Here is a 21,120-nt window from a genome sequence, read left to right as displayed (position 1 = left end):
TTCCCTCTTCTGACCCGGGCAACGACAGCAAGGTCCCCTAACCCGTAGCTCCTCGCCGGGGGGCCGGTCCCAGAATGCCGGCAGCTTTTTTTCACATTTCCTCCGAGGCTGTGTTTAGTTCCTCTAAATTTTTCCAAACTTTTCATCACATCAAAATATTAAATATAGCAAATGACGTATGCATGGAACACTAAATGTAGGTAAACAAAACAACTTATTGCACAATTTGAATGTACGTTGCGAGATAAATTTTTTGAGCCTAGTTAGGTCATGGTAGAACAATATTTATTACTAACAAACGAAAAGTGTTACAATACTTTTCAACCTCACTTTTCGCAAATTTTTCGCATCTAAGCACAGCCTGAGTTTCCTATTATTTTTTTTCGTATCGAGGCATAAGACCTCACCAGTCAGCGCTAGTCTTCTCCACTTTCCCCAACCTTCCGAGTTCCCACAATCCCACTGCCGTTCCATCACTCCCCTTCTTGGCCAGAGCCGTGAGTCCCCAGCTTCTCTTTTGCTGGATCGGTCGAAGATGGCGTTTAAGCAGGTGTTCTACGCCCTGCAAGAGGTTTTCCCGCAGGTCCGGAGCCCTGCCTGAGTCGCTCGGTTCTTGATATTCATATTTCTCAGGGAATTTTGTACCTTTTGTGTTTTGATTACGGGTTTCCTCCCTCACTTCAACTTCAATGATTGGCCTCTAATTTCTAGCAGAAGAATATACACCATGTAGTTGTTTAGCTCTTTTTCCCTCGTAAAAAGGAAGGAGTATCTGATTTAAGCCGGTTTAAATGCTGAACATTCATATTCCATTCAGAAAAACGACACTAAAAGAAAAATTTTAAGGGGTACCAACTGTTCACATGGGAATTATAAGTTGACCAAATAGCACTGAATGGAAGAGGTATATAAGAAGCCATTTGTTTGGTGATTTGAATTTTAGAACCAGAGATAGAGAGGACGAGTATTCTGTATTCCTTTTATCAGCCCAGCAGAAATAGTGATTTTTCAAGCAGATGGAGCTGATGCCAAATCTATTCATCGCATATGCTGCTGGGCGCGATTCTATCGCAGAAGTCGCGGAGGGGGGGAGGGGGTGGCCGGCTGCTGTGGAACTGTGAGCTAGGGGAGGGGGAGGGGGTGGAGCAGCCGCCGGCGAGGGGTGGGAGGTGGGGGACCATGAGATTGGCGGCGGTTGGGATGGTGGTCGAGGCGGCGGAGCTTAGGGTTTCGGGTTGCCTGGCTCCAAGGGCCACCGGCCTTAGAGGAGATCGGCGGCGGCCTGGCGGTTGTGGCGGTTTGGCTGGCGGCGGAGATGAGACGGCACTCGGCTGGGAGCGGCGGCCCGCAGCGGTGGCAAACAGGTCGTGTTGAAGGCGGCGGTCCATGGTGGGTTGGCGAGCGGCAAGAGCAGCCAGTTGGGGCAAAGGACGAGGGGGCGGGGCGAAGGACGGTCGGGCGGATGGGGCCAAGCTTCTGCGATGCGTCCGCCGTCCGCGAATCTTCGAATAGACGGCCCCAAATATTCTTTCTTTCCTCTGCAAAGCTCCGGTCAGTGACAGTAGCGCCAGTTCAATTAAATCTCAAATCACTTGTACAATATTAAACCATCTCTACTGTACACGGAACCCCGCATTGGTTTGCCTCTATATGGAGAAAAAGTAAAATATAGTTATTTCATTGTTTTCGAGATATTACACTACATGTCCCACATAATTATGTTTCCATTGTTTGTTTTGCAGATTGATCTTCGAATTTTGAAAGCTGTAGCTAGTGAATATTCCTCTGATGTTGATGCTGCTGTCGAATTTGTTCTTTCTGATGTCCTTCCAGCAGTAAGCGAACCTACAGAAGCACATTACACTCTCCAACATATTGACTATGCCAGAAATGATCATACGAACTGTGAGTAATTTTGCATACTATATATTGCATATAAAGCTAGTTGGGTTGCATTCTGACTGTTTGCTTTGCACCCATAGCCTCACGAACACTTGTAACAATGAAATAGTACCCAAGGGGCTTCAGTTTCATGCTTGTATTGGTTTCACGTTTATTTTTCTTCAAGTGGATGTTTCTATGTATATTATGGACAAGAAGCTTAAGCCTAAATTAAACATGGTACAATCACATGTGGATCGAGGAGTTAGAGAGAATGCTAATGTGCTATCTCTTTTTCCACCAGCTTGGAGCAGTGGCACTTTCCATGGAAGGACTGTATATCCAGGATATAGTGGACCAATACGCACTTACAACAATTTGGAAGAATATTCCCTTATTAAGGATAAGGTGGTGATAAATGAAACAATAACTACACCAACAGTAGATTATGGTCAAGTTGAAGCGTCCTCAACCTCTGCACCTAAGCCACCTATAACAGATTATGAACAATCAGCTTCAATAACATTTGTTAATCAATGTGCAATAGAAAAAGGAAAAACGACTCCACCTGCTGAAAATGTTGGTAATCAGAAGCATTTCAATGTTAATTGCAACCTACCAGATTTCTTTGCCTCTTCTGGGAGTATGTTGCCATTGTATACGGAGAGTCCTTCAGATTGTGCAGTGAAATATAAAGGGCATATTCATTTAAAGCTTCCCAGAGCTGAAAGTACAGAAGATCCGGAATCACAAGATAAGTATTACTTAGAAAACTTATTTGCTAGCTTCTATCCAACCAAGGATGAACATGCATCAGTGAATTCCCTGGGGGCTTTGATTGTGCATACGCTCTGTGCGTCAGATGATAATTATGATTTGCAAGCTTTATTTGAAAAGGAAATGCCTCTTAAGCTTTGTGAAGCTGAAACCGTCTCCCATCTCTCCAAGTCAAAAGACAATTGTAACTTGGGCACTTTATTTGTTGGATTTTGCTCAAATAAAGACAGAGAGACATCAGATGGTATGACAAATGTTCCAATATTCCAGACACTCCCTGAATCAGAAGATAATTATGATATGCAGGTGTTATCTGAAAAGGGAAAGTCGTTGAAAGTTTCAGCAACTCAAAGGATACATGATATCTCCAGGCCACAAGATAACTATGGATTTCAAGTTTTGTTTGAAAATATTGATATTGCTGGAAAAGAATTGGACAAACTCCATACTGCAGAAAGTACTCCTGTACTCCTCAAGTCAGAAGATAACATGTACAAAGAATCATGTGCATCTGACAGAAGTGCAGAAGTACCCAGATTTCTCATGAAGGATGAAAATAAGAAGTCATCTTACAAGATAGATGATAAATGCACTTTGCATGACTTATTTGTCTCATCAGAACTTGTTCATAATTCATCACAGATCTTTGAAGGAAAGGATGATTCATGTGCAATTGGTTGTGAGGAGCAACCATCAACCGATTTCTCGAACCCTGTATCTTTAATTAGCATTTGCAATTTCAATGATGATTTTAACTTTCCAGAATTGTTCTCTTCTCCGAATATTTTTCCGTCTAATTTGGACATGCAATGTGAAGTGAGAAATGGAGCCGAAAAGAAAATCATATGTTCAGAAAGTGTGGATAAGTACTCTATTTTCCCACTAATGGTGCATGATACATTTCCGCAAAATGAAATAATGCTAATGCCTGGTCCCGATAAATATGAGGAATTTCCGGATATCAATGCTCACTCTTATCAGATTGCTGGAATAAACAAGTTAGTTTCTGACATTACTGATAGTAAGGTAAATAATTCAGTATCGCTATGTTTTGTCCTCAAAACATTCTTTTTTAAGTAGCTCTTTGAACTAATACTAAGTGAATACTGATGAGCAACTCTCAAGTTGTAGGACAATTCTTAGTGAATTGCCTAGAGACAGTTAGATTTTGGTCGAGTCCTGGTCTAGTTTTTTCTCTTCGAAAAACAAGTCAGTGTAGATGTTTTAGGGGGGTTACAGCCCCTTTTCATCTGTAACATTTTGGGGGATAACACCCCCCCCCCCCCACTTTTTTCTTCTTAATATAATAATGCGCAGTTCTCCTGCGCATTCAAGAAAAAAAATTCTTAGTGAAAGGCAATTTCACAGTTTACATGCTTATTTATCTAAAGAAGAAACCACACCACTCTGTATCTGAACTCATGAATCTTTTTTATTGACTCTTATTTATCATATTGATTTAACTTTTGTTTGAAATTTGAAGTTCCATACTATATTAGGAACTTGCATGCTTGCAGACAGAATACTGCACATAAATCTTGAAACATCAGTAATTTGACGTTGCACATGAGTAATATATCGCTAGAAACGATATTGTCTAATATAAAAGTTGCTGTAAAGAATGCTATTTGGGACATGGGATTGTATTTTCAACAACTGCATAGTGAAGCTAGATAATTCGGTCTAAACATCATTACATGAAGAATTGAGTTATTTGTATGACTCAACAACTGTAAAGATGAAGGACGTGGAACTTCAGGAGGGAAGTTCAAGAAAAGCAAAACAAGATGTTGTCAAGGCGCATCAATATTTTGCTGCCGTTGTAGAATACTTTAATCATCTCATTGAGAATGCAAAAGAATCAAATGATAAGGTAGTTCCTTTCCTAATGCTCTATTGACTACATATGTAATGAGAAATATAAGCTTACGTTCATTCCCTGATAGGAAGCTCAAATAGTACGGGAAGAAAAATCTTTGCTGGCAGCTTTAGCTCAGGATCTTCACGCTCGGCTTGCCAAATTGTCTACTGAGAGAGATGAAGCGTTTACAATTGTTGAGGAGGTAACAATAAGGATGCTAAAGTAATAGTGCGCAAATGAGCAACTTAAATTAGAAAGATATATGCTTGATATTACCACTGAAAAAATTATAGTGTTGCTTTATTATCATATTCAACACGACCCTGCATATCAAACTCGAACTGGATGCACGACTAGCAACTTTGATTGAAGAAGAGGCTGCAGCAAGGGAGCAGATTAGTCAGGACGAGAAGTTAGATCTATTGGTGCGTAAAGAGAAGGAAGTTGAACTGGGGGGCATCATGGAGTCAAGTAAGCTCCAAAAGGAAGCTGAAAAAAAAACCTTTTGGTAATTTCTGTGATACAAGAAAATTTATTGTAAAGATATTATTGTTTCTTCTAACACATGTAACCCTTGCTCTTCTGGCATGATTTGCAAACCTTCAAATATTTATTTTTGTTTGCAGTTTAGAGATTTTTTGTTGGACTGCGGGCGCACCATTGACATCTTGCAGCATGTTAATTTCTCCCTAGTATTGCAGTCTTGCTACCTATGGCTATTTACATATGAGTAAGGTACATGAGTCATGACTCATGAGTGGTCCTTCAATTTGTCTCATGGTGTCACCTAGGTCCCCAAATTTTTTTCTAAATAGGGAGATCTTTGCTTTTATAGGAAGCATATAAAGTGTTTACAAGCCTGGTGGGGTTACCAGCTTACAGAGAAAGCACGCCGCAATTCACTCAAAACTTGCAACTTACAACCAAAAGGGACACTAAGAGCCCGTTTAGTTACCAAAAATTTTCACCCAAAAATTTTCACCTCCCCTTTGTACACATGTATGAAGCACTAAATGTAATTAAATAACAAAACTAATTACACAGTTTGGATGTACACGACGAGACGAATCTTTTGAGCCTAATTAGTGCATGATTAGCCGTAAGTGCTACAGTAACCCACATGTGCTAATGATGCGGTCAAAGGCCTCAAAAGATTCGTCTCGCGGTTTCCAAGTGAGTTCTGAAATTAGTTTTTTAATTAGTGTTCGAAAAACCCTCCCGACATCTGGTCAAACATTGACGTGACACCCAAAAATTTTCACCTTTAGGAACTAAACGCCCCCTAAATACTGCAAGACTCGTGGCTAAAAACAGCAAACAAGGAAAGCTCTCACCATTCTGCTTTTCTTGTTGTGCCTTGGCCATCTTCAAGAATTTCCCCCATCCAAACCTTCACCTTCTCTCAATGTTCTTCAAGAGCACACCCCTGTTTTCTGGATGTAGGAAGAAATTTTGAACATAATTTCAGCAGATGATATAGGGAACTCAAACAAATCATTTATCATTTAAAGATAAAGGAATGTGGTCCCACCGTGGAACTTCCTTTAAAACACACCATAAAGCATTGATAGTGCCAATATATATGACTTAGACATAAAACCATCTCCAACAAATGAATATGACTACTATCTATAATTGCGATATATTTAAACATTTTTTTTAAAAAAAATCATATGTCTAGCATGAATTTTTAAAAGATCACATGACAAAATTCTGAAAGTTTTATCCATAGTATTTACTAACAGTTATTGATTTAGGAATGGGAAAGAGCTAGAATAATTAATTTGTGCACTTGATCGGTAGCTTGTGCATTGTTACCTCTTAGTCAAAGTTTTAACATCTTTCTTCCTTAAGAGAACTATGAATGCTTTCTTCATATTTCTTGAGAGCAATTGAGATTGCGTGGAATAATAGATTGATTAGGGTATACAATACATGTACATATATAGGCAGCCCTGAGAGAGGTTTATAGAATCACAACCAATCAGGGGATAACCTGCCTAACCTAATCATCTAGGCACGGCAAGGAGCCGGCCGTGAGCCTGGACGCCAGACCCATCACGCATACATCACATATATTCTAACACCTTCAACCCAATAGGAGGGGGCATACTCGCCTGGAACAGGAGGGAGCGCACAACATTGTTGATGGTGCGAATGATGCGCTCGGCTTGACCGTTCTGAGGCGAAGTGTATGGGCAGGACATGTGTAAGTGTGTGCCGTGGGTGAGGAAGAACGTGCGGGTGCTGGAGTTGTCAAACTCCCGACCGTTGTTGCACTGGACAGCCTTCACGGTGGCACCGAACTGAGTACGCGCATATGAGAAGAAGTTAGCCAAAGTAGTAAAGGTGTCAGACTTAAAGCGCAGGGGAACGTCCAGAGATAATGAGAACAATCATCAAGTATGAGCAAGTAATATTTGAATCCTGAAACACTGGCAGTAGGAGATGTCCACAAATCACAGTGTATAAGATCAAAGTTACTAGATGCACGAGATGTTGATGACTGAAAAGGAAGACGAGTATGACGCCCTAGCTGACAAGCATGACATATGGAGCTAAGTTCTTTATTACAAAAAGGAACTGCGGATGCTACTTTGGACAAAACTTCATGACCGGGATGACCGAGACGCCGATGCCATAGGGAGTGAGTGGAGGTGGCGGAAAGGACATGAGCAGTAGGAAGGTGCAGGGGGTATAGCGGCCTAGAGCTATTGCACCTGACGATCACTCTCCGTGACTCCAGATCCTTCACAGAACAACTAGCAGGGTCAAATTCAACAGAGCAATTGTTGTCAGTAGTAAACTGGCGAACAGAGATGAGATTCTTAATAAGTTTCGGTGAAATGAGAACATTATTAAGAGATAATGAACCAGAAAGATGTGCTGCGCCTGTGGCGGTGATAGGAAGTAAAGATCCATCGCCGACAACAATAGATGAAGGAAAAGGGTACCGCGGTCTAGATAAAATGGAAAGTGAACTAGAATCTGAAGTCATGTGAGAGGTAGCACCTGAGACGAAATACCAGTCAGTGGATGGCGGCTGGTTGAGAGACATGGTGCTGAAAGTCGAGGCGAGCGACTGCTGATCCCAGGAAGGTGGCAAACCCGTCATAGGATTGTAGAAACCCGGCGGGATCAGGGGCGCATGTTGGCCCAGGTAGGGCGCCTGCTGTCCCATGAGAGGAGCTTGGAACGCCTGCTGCTGAGCCTGTGCCTGCTGGTGAGCGAGTAGCGCTTGCTGCTGAGCCTGGAGAGCCTGCTGCTGCTGTGCCACAAGGGCCTGCTGGGGCATAGCAGGGTGAGGCTGAGTGGCGGGAGGGCGGGGACCAGGAAGCATGCGGATGGTCCCAGTCCAGGGGTTGTAGAAGGAAGGCCAGGGGCCTCCTACGCCCTGGCCAGTGTCCTGGCCGTCGTTGTTGCTGCCACCCACAGAAGCCTTGCCAGAGGTGCCCTGGTCATTGTTGCGGCCCTTTCCCTGGCTGCCGCACTTGCTGCGGCATTTTTTGGAGGTGCCGCCGGACGACCCGGCGCCCCCACCCTTGCTGCCACCACGGCCGCCCCCACTGTTGTTGGTGGAGCGGTTGGGGGGCGGCTGAATCGGAGCAGAGGGCTGCTGCAGGGGCAAGGTGGTGCTGGAACCAGTGAGGAGCGCCGTGGATGGATCCATGGTCTGATGTGACGCTGTGATCTCCTCTTGTTGGAGGTCATCTCGCACCTCCAGGAAGGTGGGAAACGGACGCCCCCGCCGAAGCTGACGACCAACGGCGGCGTACTTCTCTTTGAGCCTGCGGAGGACGTTGAGGATAAGCATGCGGTCGGAGACGTCCTCGCCGAGGTCGCCAAGAGCGTCAGCCATCTGCTTGAACCATTTGCAGTAGTCGTGATGGATAGATCACCTTTGACAAAGTTGCGGAACTGAGCGTCGAGGTAGAGGGCACGAGTTTCTCGATTGCCGAGAAACTGGGACTCGATGGCGAGCCAGGTGGCGCGAGCGGTGGCACCCCGCTCGCGGCACTCAAGGACAACGTCGACGAGGTCATTGGCGATGGTGCCGTAGAGCCAAGACTGAACGACGCAATCCATACGACTCCAATCCGGGGAGTCAGGGGCGGAGAAGTCGCGCAAGACATGATCCTGCAGCGAGTACTTGCCGAGGACGATGAGGAACTGCTCATGCCAGTGCGTGTAGTTGCTGGAGTTGATGTCGAGGATGATTGGAACAAGGCTCCGGATGTTCTGCACGGTGACGGCTTGCGCATGCAGGTTTAGAACAGTTGTGGCTTCATGGAGGAGCAGGGCAGCATGTGGGTCGACTAGAGGAGGTTCGGAGACGGCAGACTTGTTGTCGTCGTCGTGTTCCTCGTCGGAGTCAGGAGGAGCAGCCTTGCGCTCCTTGGCCGCGCGTGCCAGGGCGGCACGAACGTGTTCGGCAGTGGTGTCACGGTCCCGTGCCGCGACGGCGGCTTCCACCTCTGCTTTGGCCGCGCGGGTGAGGGCAGCGTCGCGCAAGAGCTTGCGTGTAGCGCGCTCGTCCTCGGCGCGCTTGGCGTCTTCGGCGCGCTTGGCGGCGTCGGGGTCGACGGGACTAGAGCCAACCATGGCACGGAGAAGAAAAACAGGGGCGGCGGATGCGCAGCGGAGGATCGCGCGCAACAGAAAGGGCAGCGGAGGGTTGCGCGCTGGGAAGAAGGCACGGACGGCGCCCCTAGGGTGCGGAAGGGCTCGGGTTGGAACCTAGACTCTTGATACTATGAGAGCAATTGAGATTGCGTGGAATAAATAATAGATTGATTAGGGTATATAATACATGTACATATATAAGCAGCCCTGAGAGAGGTTTATAGAATCACAACCAATCAGGGGATAACCTGCCTAACCTAATCATCTAGGCACGGCAAGGAGCCAGCCGTGAGCCTAGACGCCAGGCCCATCACGCATACAGCACATATATTCTAACATTTCTCATGGCTAAACAACTAAAGGAGATAAGAAAAGGGAGCAAACGAGGGGTTAGAGTGTCCAGAATTGTTACCATGACCTATTACTTAGGCGCGCCCACAAATGGGACAGTGCCTGACATGGACTAATACAAATTAGCAGCAGCATTAAATGATCAAAAAGGGAGGGGATTCGGTGGAACAAGATTGGCCGGCTGTAGAGTCGTGGAAGCACTTGTCGATTCCTATTTTGGACCCTAGCTCCATGGAACAATATACTACTGCAGAAATTGGGAACAATTGCAATATTAGATCAAAGCACTATGTATGGGATAATATGAACCGGCTAAATAAGAATTCTTGAGCGTTGAACAACCTGGGCACTAACTACATCAAATAATTTGTATTAATGAAACTGTGTAAATCCACCGATAATCAAAAATACGCATCACTGATGAAATGGTTGTTGCTATTTGCTTCCATAGCAAATCCTTGGTTTAACTGAATAAGTAAAGAAAATTGGTCCTTTCTCTTCATATCAGATCGATGGATCTTCTCGATTGGAAGATCTCCCATATGGATAATGACCGAGCCTAATGCTAATTGTTTTGTTCCAAAGCAAAGATATCTAGGGAGGCTGGTTGGTTTGTGCTATTCTGATATTCAGGACCAAGAGGTCCTTCGGAAAGGCCCTGAAAGGAGAAGAGAAGTTGAAATGCCAACGGACCTCTGTCTATTCTCTAATTCATCCGATCCGATAGTACCCATTTTTGGAATGCTGAATGGGTAAGTCACCAATCCAATCCCTTTGACAAATCGGGTGTCATATTGGATATCATATTCTATATATATAAAAATAGAATAGAATAGACATACAGAATTTTTAGTTGGGAAATTCGAATGAGTCATTGAGTGAAAAAGGAGCAGAGAATGACAAAATATGTTGGAAAATCATTAGTGGGGATCCTGGTCTGGGAAACCCACACCAAACACAGTGTACATGCCCTCTCCGTTCCATCAATAACCTGTTCTGATTGGCAAGCCACAGAAAATCTTTCAGCTTCATTGGCATTTTATTCTTGCACGACTTTTGTTGCCCCCTCCCCTGAAATTTATCATTCTAAACATAGACTTAGCATAGCGCCCTGGCTTCTTGTTAGCAGTTAATTGTGCCCTCAGTTATTGTGCCAGGCGCATAATCACTTGTGTGCTGCGCATAGGCACTTGTGTGCTTTACTGCGTGTTCACACCCTTAGACTACCCAGAGCTTTCACACCTTGGACCTTTGGTCTTCTTTCCCCTCTATATATAACTTCTCATGTAATCCTGTAAGTGTTGAATACAACCTCTTTCACTTCTCTAATACACAAACCAGACTCTCGTTATTCAACAAGGCCAGTAAAGCTTCTCATTCCTGAACCTCTTCAGGCCCAAAAGCAAATAACCATCCATCTCCATACCAGCAATTACTTGCTAAGCAATTTTGTTCCTGCAATAGGTGTGTAGTTGAGGGTAGGGTAAATTTAGTGGAACCTCCAAAATCCAAGTGTCCTCCCAGAAACAGAGTACTCTCTGTTATTCACTTTGAAAACAGACCCCCATATTGCACCCTTTGAGCAAAACATTGCCTTGACAGATATTTGGTTTTCAGAAAGGTTGCAGCACACATCTTCCTCCCTACTATTGTAATTTCTAAATGCTCCACAGCCACTTAATTAGCAAAGATTTAGGTATGCAAAGATTTTTCTCATTTCACCATATGGTATTTAAATTTTTATCACTAGCGCCCCTCCAGAAGAACCCAGACCTATGGTCCTCTCAAATAATAAATAGGTGAAACTGCCCCTCACGTATACAGGCAAGCCAAAGAGAAGTGGTTAATCAGGATATGTCTGCCTCCAGAAGGCAGATTTTTTTTCCCTTTCCAAGATTGAAGCTTATTCATTTTATCAATCATCAAATGAAAAACATGTATCCCAACATCCCAACACTTGTATCACTAATTGGAATCCCCAGATATTTCGTTAGGATGGACCCAACTTGGCAGTAAAGCATGTTTCCAATTCTAATGTGTTCTTCCTTTTCAGCCCCCAAAGACAACTGCTTCACTTTGTGACAAGTGATCTTGTCTTCTCACCACTCAAAGCAATACAACAGAAACTTGATGTTTGAGATCGATTGATCGTCATAGCCCATCATGATGACAGTGGTGATAGCAGATCCCCTTGTCTCAAAAGTTTGGCAGCCTAGATTAGTGTATTTTTTACTTATTCTTCCATTTGTGGTTCGTAGCTGCCTTGCTAGACAAACTTCTTTACGGACAAGGCACCATTGACAGCTTCTGCAAAAGTTACATTCTGTTTATTAGCAACCTAGATCAACTAATTCAATATGATATATTTGATTCCAAGTAGTTTATCCAGTCTCTCTTACTTAAACAACTTGTTTATACCTCGTCATTTTTTTTCCTTCCATATATAACTGGTACAAGTTTGAAACACTCGATTCTTTAATTTTGCTCTTGCAGAGGAGAAATATCGAGCATCCATGAAAAAGTTATTGCACTGAAAGAGAGGACCCAGAAGAGCAGGCTTCAACCAGCCCTGGTCTCCACTAGCTCAGTTACTTCTTCCCTAGTGCCTGACTGCAAGACTGCTTTACCCGATGGGCACCTGCCATTGGAGAACTGAAACAATAGTGATAATCTTAAACAGGACAAAATGGCGGGGAGTCATGCTAAAGATCACGAGTTTTCAGACGGAGAATGGGAGATGCTGGAGACAATTCAGGCACAGAATTAGCTTAACTTCAGTTCTCTTTATTCGCACTAAAGCCAGCAGCGAAGTGTGCCAACCAGCCTACCGATGGAACCTTATGTCTTGTAAATATGCATATGTTTCAGCGCAGTGCTCATGACTGTAATTAAACTTAGTTGCAATTATGTTATGAATGCTTAGATGACAAACACATGATACTCCCTCCATATCTTTTTACTTGTCGTTAAGACAAGAAATGTTAGTTCATTTTAGTGCAATTTTTTGGTCTGAAACGTCATCTATTAAGATATAGAGGGAGTACTATGTATAAAGTCAAATAAACATAAAAAGGTTTAATCTAATGTATAGTATGTGTACCTTCTTTCCTGATCTGTATTTATTTTTCAATAATGTTTGACTATTTATACTATTTCATTTATTAATTTAATAGGGTCACAGTAAGGTTTTTTTTGGGGGGGGGGGGTGGGGGGGGGGGGGAAAGGATAAAGAAATTAGCTAACGCATTTTTAGCCACATTCTAACCGACATCTCAAATCTGAAGTTATGCATTCATTCTCATTAGCCACCATCAGAGACCATTTTGATCAAACTTAACCAAACACTTGGGTTATAAGCATGAATGATTACTACAAATGCACTCCCTCCATCCAAAATTATTAGATGTTTTCTTCTAGATATATATATATTTTGTTATGCATCTGGAACATAACATATATCTAGATATTTAGCAAAAACTATGCAGCTAAAAATGCAAAACAACTAGTAACTTGGGACTGAGTAGAATGAAGTCCCTTCGACGTGATTTGTTATTTTCGGGGCTTATTTAGGTCCTCAATTTTGAAATAATACATCAACGCAGAACAGAGGATGGCAATAAACAATGGGGACTCAGGAATAACCATTCCAATGTACAAACATTAATGCCGAGTAGCTCTACAAGACCACAACCCATTCCAACAAATTCCGGACATCAGGATTCCAATGTACTAGCAAGCACCTACAACCAAAGTTTTTTTTTTCCTACCGCTGGTTGAGTACAGTTGCAAACATACGACATCAGCCATGGACTTCATCTTTGGGCGGGGCAGCTGCTTTTCTCAGATTGTTGTACATGTCATGGCAAAAGTAAGAAAAATCAGCCATGTTCCTGAAGAGCTCTGGCAGGTGTGTCCGGAGGTTTGCAAGTGATTTCTCCCTCACCTGCCTGGCGTGCCTAAGGTGGTGTCCTTCCTCCTCGCTCAGCCTAATCTCTAATTCCTCGATGGCACGTTTCCTGTCCTCAACAGGATCTAAGCTTTGAACTTCAGCTGCTTCAGGGTTCACATCCTCACCTAAGGCTGCCCGTCTTTCCATGTACTTTTGATGCCAGTCCTCAAACTGTGCTCTCTTTCGGCTCAGATCCCTGCGAGTTTCATCACATCTCCTCCTTAGGTTTACTTCCTCCTCCTGAAGGTGTACGATGTTGCTGATGACTTCAGCAAAGGTTTTGATGGCAGTTTTTGCAAGCTCAATTGGAAGCCTTTCGAGTTCATCATGCCAGGCATGCAGCAGGTTCTTGATAGGTGGATCTACCAGCCTTGGAGGGGATGAGACCTTCTCCTTTATGTTGCTCTCGATAGGGATGAGATTAAGCTTCAGCCATGCATTGAGTGCTCTGATGTACGCTTTCTGATTGTCCATCAATTTCTCAAACTGCATGTGCCACTCCTTAACAATGTCCCGTAGCTCGCAAGTCTGGTTGTAATGCAAATCAGTTGTCTCTCTTGGAACAGGAGGAATCTCAAAACCTCTGATACCTGAAATGATCATGAACTGATTTCTGTGATGACGGTGCATAGCACTCCACATTTTGGCCATTCTGCAATAGGTAAATATGGGGAAATGGTAAGAAAAAAGTTCCAAACGTTGCCAGTAGTCTAGAACAGCAACCAATTATAGAGCACACTTTGTCTCAATAAGATAAATCTTTACGAAAGATGCAAAGCCATTTTATTGTTTACTGTGGCCATAACAAGGATCATGAATTTACTAGTTTGTGATCATCTGCTGGTTAAAAGCATAATACTAAAGTCTAAAGAGAAGCATCTGCTTTTTAAAGGATTACAAATTTTCTATCCACACATAAATATGGAATACAAACTGTCTTTCTGGGTAAGCAGAAATTTTTATCATACCATACAAACCAAAGAAATCAAATGGATGACTAGTATGCTTGAAATATTCAAACACTTAGTAGGAAAAAAAAACTGTTGAGTAGTGACCAATTTGCACATGACAAACATAAAAACAGTCAGTTCAAAATATGACTGGCTGTCTATCCCACCACTTGCTGCAAAAGAATACTCACCCATCAACAAGCTCCACTAACTTTGGGAATAGCTGTCTATCCCGAAGCCGATTTATTTCTGAAACCGTTGAATCCATGGACTGCATATCTACGATGTACCTTGTGTGTAAGTGGCTAACAGCAGCTTTTGTCTTCTCCAGGGTTTCAAGTTTAACACCCCGTTTCTTTTGCTTCTGCAATAGAGTCACCTTCTTCTGATAATCAATTTTCATAAGTTCCCCAGCCTAATTCGACATATGCAGGAATGGCAAAGCAGAAAACACAGGGTCGTTATTAATTGAAGAAACAATAATACTAATAAGCATTGAAAATGAGCCATAGCTAAACATGTTTGAATATTAGGGGATTCTAAAAGAAACAAAAAGCCTAAACTTTGTATTAGCTAGTTTGATTTACACTCTGCTTAACTTGCCAGATGACTTCTCACTTGGTATGTACCCTTTTAGCAATAGGATTTCAAGTAATTGCAATTTAAATAATAATTGCCAGCAACCTAGCAATCACTAGCTCATTTTCTTGGGAAACCACAGACTGTGATGCATTGTTAGCAATACTTGAATAATTCAAAATATGAGTTGCAACAAGTATATTACAGTAACAGCTAGTTTATGTTACAGAAGTTCAAGGTTAGGCTAATAGTAGGGATGTAACTGCACAGGTGTTTTCATTATTGGCGACCATTGACTAGATAAATATTTTAAATTATGAGAGTGAAATGAATAAATCCAAAACAAATAAAAGTGCTCCAACGTACTGTATTTACATGTAAAACAAAAGAGGCCAGACACAGACAATTCCGAAAGCAATAGCACCAGAACTCATCTTCACAAATTATTTGCACATATATTACCTTCACTTCATCATACAGTTTTTTCTCCCAAGCAAGCATTCTATCTAGAACCGCAGCATGAGTTTCAAATCTATCATCAATCTCGAAATTATCATTCAGGTCATCGTGGTCGGGTAAATTCTTGAAGGAGCGGTTCCATGTGATAACATGCATAATTTTTGTAGAGTGGTCAATATGACCTGAAAACATCAAGAAAAAATTTTAGGACAGCGCAAAATCAACATGACATTGTACATGCATTAAAAAGAAAGTTAAATGGCAATTCATAACAAGAAAACTAAAGCTCAGTTAAAAATGGAGGGCAACAAAGGGGGGAAAGCAAGCTACATGTACATCTTTAAAGTGCATATTCAGATCAAATTTACATGATGTACTGAGTTCTTGAACATGTTCCCTTAGTATGCTTCAGATAGCTGAGTCTTAATTGTACAGATAATGGCAGCTGTCGCATAAGGTTTCTAAAATCTGACAGTATGATGTGGTAGTATTTAAAATCTAACTTGGTAGCACAAAAGGCAAGTAAAAGTCGGAAAATGCAAACATATAATCCCTCCGTCCCAAAAAACAAGTCATCCTAGAAATTTTAGGACAAATTAACAAGAAGGTAAAATGACCATGTTTATCCCTATTTATTACCCATATTTGGCACTAATTGATTCTTGCATGCACATGCACTTTCTAAATAGGATAGGATGACTTGTTTTTTGGGATGGAGGGAGTAGTTTTCATTTTTTTACAGTACATCTGCTATAGAAATAAATGACATCTTAGCAAGAAGATGCATATAATTTGCTCATCTAATTAACAAACTTACCCGATTTCTAATCAGAGGTGTTGATGGCACCAGCCAGAGATGGAATGGGGCATTGTACCAGTAAGAAGCATTTGCCATTTTATAACATTAATAATGTGGTTCGACACAATGCTTAGGCAAAAAGACCAAGGGTTGACTACCACTAGTCCATCCACTACCCGATCTGGGCTTTCTAACATTTTACCACAGTTATTGTGGGTATATATTGTTGGTTCATAATGAAAAGTAACATATATATTGTCACAGGAATTTATGTTGAAGCAAAAAACCCAGGGAAAAGCCTTCGGTGATATTATTGTAATCAAACAGTTACGTTGTGCAGTGAACTAATTATGAACCTTGCAGCACACACTCTACAAAACAAAGGCTTTTTACCAAACCAAAAGTTAGCGGTAGAGTACCCGCATGATATAAAAAACACCTTTAAAACAAAATATAGCAAATATAAATGGAACATGAGAACATCACCCCCAACATGTAAACATGGTATAACAGCAAAATATTAGGCTCAAACAGAGTGTTGCCACTTCAAATAAGTAAATGTGTCTAAACAATTTAAAACCATTAATTCAAATTGAATTGGTGACCACCATAGCTCTCTGACATACAGAGAATTTTAGTTCACTAATTATTTCACCTTACAGCCACTAGACTTCAAAAACATTTTATACAGTGTTGCACACTATGCAAGCAAGTGGATTACATCACAAAATCTTCAGACAAATTTTGTATTCATAAAACGCAATAAAGCTTTAAGTAAAAGTAATCAGCTTGGACAAAAGATGTAGATGATATTATCGGTGAACTTGCACTAAAATGACGTATTCTATGGTTTATATAAACAAGGCCAAATACAATGAAAGTTTCAAGGTGCTGCTGCTAAAAAAATCAAGGGCTGATTGGATATACGGCATTACAATTGTCGCGATTCGGATATACGCCATTACTATTGGCGATATCGGAAGCATACCATATAATTTCATAGATGTTTGAGATATGCCATTACTTACCCCTTCAATACATTTATAAAAAAATTGACCAAATTACCCTGTCTTCTTCCTTCCTCCTCTTCCTCCATTCTCTCTCATATTCATCTGCTGGGCTGCTTCTGCTGCCCAACCGAGGCCAAGGACGAGGGCTGACCGCTTCCTCCGCGCTGTCGACGACCTGCGCTGCCTCGCGCCGCCGTCACCCGCGGCCGTTGGGAGTCTGCGCCCATGTTTTATAGTTGTCTGACTAATCGCGATTAGTCGGGCTTATCGGTCCATGGACCTCGATAAGGGGCACCGATTAGGTTGGAGCGACTAGTTTTCTAGTCGTCCGATTAGTCGTCGTCTAATCGCGATTAGTCGCGCCGATCAGCTAGAAAAATGATCAGACCACGAGCCGGTGGTGGGCTATTTTGCGTTGTGGGCTTGGGCAGGTGGTGGGCTGGAGAGGCGGCCCATTAGGTTTTAGGTATATAGAGTCAGACACAGCAGCTCCCAGCTCCAGACCACGACCGTCCGCCCGCTCCTCCAGACCACGAGCGCCGTCCGCCGCCGCCCGCCAAATCCGCGCCAAAATCGCGCTGCCCCGCCCAAAATTGTGCCGCCCCGTGGACCGCCGCCGCCTGCTGCACGTCCGCCGGCGCAGCTGCTGGCCTGCTTCTGCTACTGCGGCAAGACCCGGCGGCCGGCGACCCTCTTTCTTCCGCTTCCTAAGTTCCTAGCTCTACCTCCGCCTCCGCCAGGCCTTGGGCGCCGGCATTCTGCAAGGCTGCCACCAACAGCAGCACCTGAAGATGACCTCCTCTTCCTCCGACGGTAAGTGGCATGCTTCTTCTCTGTGCTCTCCCTTCCCCTGCTTCACTATCTGCTCGTGCTTCTTCTCTGTGCTCTCCCCTCCCCTGCTTTACTGTCTGCTCATACTCGAGCTCCGCTTCCCCTCTTGCTTGCTATTCTTCTAGCTTCTTTCTCTCCTCTGCTTAGTGTTATGTGTATGTGCAGATGTGGATCGACGCCACAGAGCTATGGAAGTGTTCCCGCACATACACTTCCACCATCATTGTTGCCTTCATGCTTGCTTTTTATTAAGTAATATGTAGTACATATATCATATCGGTCCTGGGACACTAGGACGACTAGGCAGACGACTAGGACCGACTAGGCTCGACTAATCGGCCTGATCGACGACTAATCGCGACTAGTCGTCTGATCGGTCCCAAGGCGACTAGGTCCGACTAGACGATTTGAAAACATGGGTCTACGCCGTGTCTCACCGTCCTCTGGTCCTTTTGCCTTGGCGGGGGCGGGGGAGGGGGATGGAAGATCCAGCGCCATGCAGTCCACAAAATGGGCGCGTGTAGCATGCTGGAGCTCCGGGCCAGCAATAATATTGGTGCATGGGGCTGCGGGCTGACTGTATCGACAACCATGATGCTGGCGGCTGGATCTGCTGCATCACGAAGCTCCCAAATTGTTGCACCAATCACAGGGCTCCCAGCAGAATTGGATAGCAAGAAGAAACGAACCACTAGACTCCAATCGAATAGAAATTGGCATGCGAGGCGCTTGCATGCGGGAGCCCAGTCCAAGGGCGGTCGTCGCAGAGAACGGGTCAGTCTACGAGCAGCTCCATGCGAAGGAGGCAGAGGCAGCGACCGCTGCCGGCGGAAAAAAAAGACATCCCTGCTGGTGTCATGGCGATGGTACGAGGGCTCGCCTGTGCCAGCCTTGTCCCTGGAATCCGCCGCGAACCTTGCGTGTGCGGCCGCTAAGGCGTCGAACATCAACTAGCATGCGGTACAGCGGCGAAGCAATCAACAGCGATAAGGGAGGAAGAAGAAGGATAATTTGGTCAAGAAATTTTTATAAATGTATCTAAGGGTGTAATGGTATATCTTGAACATCTGCGAACTTGTAGTGGTATGTTTCCTATATCGCAAATAGTAAGGGCGTATCTCCGAAGTGTAACAATTTTAATCGCATATATCCAATTAACCCAAAAATCAAAAGGGCCCTAGTCATGTCTAATTGACATAGAAAAAGATCAAATATTCAATCAAAGTGTCAAATATGATATAGCCCATGATAGTGACACTACAAGCTAAAGGGAAGAATTCTAGTCTCCACAGTTTGCTATTCCAGAATGATGTGGACACCCAGGCATAAATTACATGATCAATCTATATAAGGAAACATTAACACACTATATTTCCTGAACCAGTGGCTGTGAAGCATCAAATAACCAGAGAACAGGAAACAAATTGAGCAGCAATACTTGCCTCGGCTGTCAGCATGGTTGGAATGGTAATGCATTCTGGTGGCCTCCAGCATTTTTGACACATCATGTGCACTCTCTGAAGCTCTAAGGAACTGATCATCAAGCTGAGAAACAATCTGTAGCAAGCTGGCAGTTCCTGATGCAACCATCATCTTTCCCTTCCGAGTTTCAACCGCACCCATTGACGAGGCATGCTGGTAGTGTACAGTCGGCGGTGGGCCAGGTGCCTTGGGTGGCTTCCTAACAATAGGTTTTGATGGAGGTAGGTTAGCCACCATCTCCTCAATTGCTTTCTCCTTCTCTGCAGCTGTCTGTGGTGGCCTTTCCTCGGCAGCAGCTGGCTCACTAACAGCTGGTTTTGCCACAGGCGGCTTCACCTCAGCCACTGGCTCCTTATCACGCCTTTCCATCCAAGTATCAGTTGCAGGATGCTCCAGGGTGGGCGGTGGTGTGGGAGTTGGACCAAAAAAGTAATCCCAGGTAGCCATCTGTGACTCCGGCACTGGAGGCGGTGGGGTTGTGGTGGCAGGCGTTGGTGGGGTTTGGTTCAGCCGTGGTGGTGGAGGCGGTGTCACTGGAGAAGATCCCACACTATCCATTACAATCCGCTTCAGTGGCTGTCCGTGCACCATGCCGTCCACGCTAACATCGTCATGCTCATGGTGATCATCGTCGTCATCGTCATCATCGCTGTCATCTTCGTCATCATCGTCACTATCCGACCTGATATGCTCATCATCATCCTGCTCATCCTCATCCTCCTCTCGGATAGGAGCATCAGTGGGAGGGCGGTTCTTGGTGGCCGCCCTCTGGTCCGGCATAGGGATGTTGGGGGTGGAGGAGGACCGGTGGAGGCTGGAATGGGAGAAGTCGGGAAATGGCGGCGGTGGCGGGGAGGGCGCTGTGATGACGGATGTGGTGGAGGGGCCAGACGGCGCGGAGACGGATGCCACGGCGGCGGCGGCGGGGTGGTGGGAATGGGAGGCTACCAGGCTATGGTCGGGCGCCTCGCCGTGGGCGAAGTCGGATAGCGCGCCGCCGGTGCTCTTGAGGCGGACGGTGTAACCAGTGTGGGCGGCGGCGAAGGCGTTCCGCGCCACCACGGCGTCCGCCATCAGCCTCTTCCGGTCCCGGCACCGGCACACAGCCTCCTCCTGGTCGATCTTGGACTGCCCGCACCCCATCGAGGCGGCCGGCGGCGACTCGACGGGGTTCTTGCGATTCTTGGGGTGGGATTCCTGGTGCTAGGGCTTGATGCGGCGGCGGCGCTGTCGGGTGGGGAGAGTGTGGTGAGGACCGGTGGGCGGTGGCGTTGGATGCACGGTGGCTGCCGTACAGGCTGAGGTGGGGAGTGAGGAAAGCAGAATAGGAGCGGTTCTTTGGGACTGTTTGTGGTGGCTTATTTTGGTTTCAGGTTTTTCAAGCAAATCGAGATACTGGAATATAAAGTTACTTTATATTTTTTGCTAAAATAAAGAGCAAATTGCATTCACCGTAAAACAACTTGGCATGTTGGCGTAAATTGGTCCAATAACTTGTAAATTGCTTAATTTAGTACAATAACTTGACAACTGAGTGCAGATTGATTCAACAACTTAGAAAATACTTA

General features: G+C 44.3%; 2 protein-coding genes across 2 annotated transcripts; one reads left to right on the top strand and one right to left on the bottom strand.

The window, feature by feature from the left end:
- The first annotated feature begins 373 nt into the window (after window positions 1-373).
- LOC120706963 lies at window positions 374-12,081 on the top strand. The gene is made up of 8 exons (XM_039991722.1): window positions 374-583; window positions 1,743-1,905; window positions 2,186-3,684; window positions 4,397-4,531; window positions 4,605-4,721; window positions 4,813-5,027; window positions 5,146-5,192; window positions 11,987-12,081. Exons 1-8 carry the CDS (start codon window positions 536-538, stop codon window positions 12,025-12,027), a joined length of 2,265 nt encoding a protein of 754 aa, XP_039847656.1. The 5' UTR covers window positions 374-535; the 3' UTR covers window positions 12,028-12,081.
- A 1,007-nt stretch (window positions 12,082-13,088) lies between these two features.
- Window positions 13,089-20,695, bottom strand: LOC120706962 (nitrate regulatory gene2 protein-like). Its single transcript, XM_039991721.1, has 4 exons — window positions 19,513-20,695; window positions 15,434-15,612; window positions 14,584-14,807; window positions 13,089-14,094 (listed from the first exon to the last, which is right to left on the bottom strand). The coding sequence occupies exons 1-4, from the start codon at window positions 20,693-20,695 to the stop codon at window positions 13,293-13,295; spliced, it is 2,388 nt and encodes a 795-aa protein (XP_039847655.1). The 3' UTR covers window positions 13,089-13,292.
- Window positions 20,696-21,120: the final 425 nt, after the last annotated feature.

This window comes from Panicum virgatum, chromosome 5K, assembly GCF_016808335.1.
Source record: "Panicum virgatum strain AP13 chromosome 5K, P.virgatum_v5, whole genome shotgun sequence".
Classification (NCBI taxonomy): domain Eukaryota; kingdom Viridiplantae; phylum Streptophyta; class Magnoliopsida; order Poales; family Poaceae; genus Panicum; species Panicum virgatum.
The sequence above is the reverse complement of the archived record's forward strand: the minus strand, read 5'-3'. Positions and strand labels throughout refer to the sequence as shown.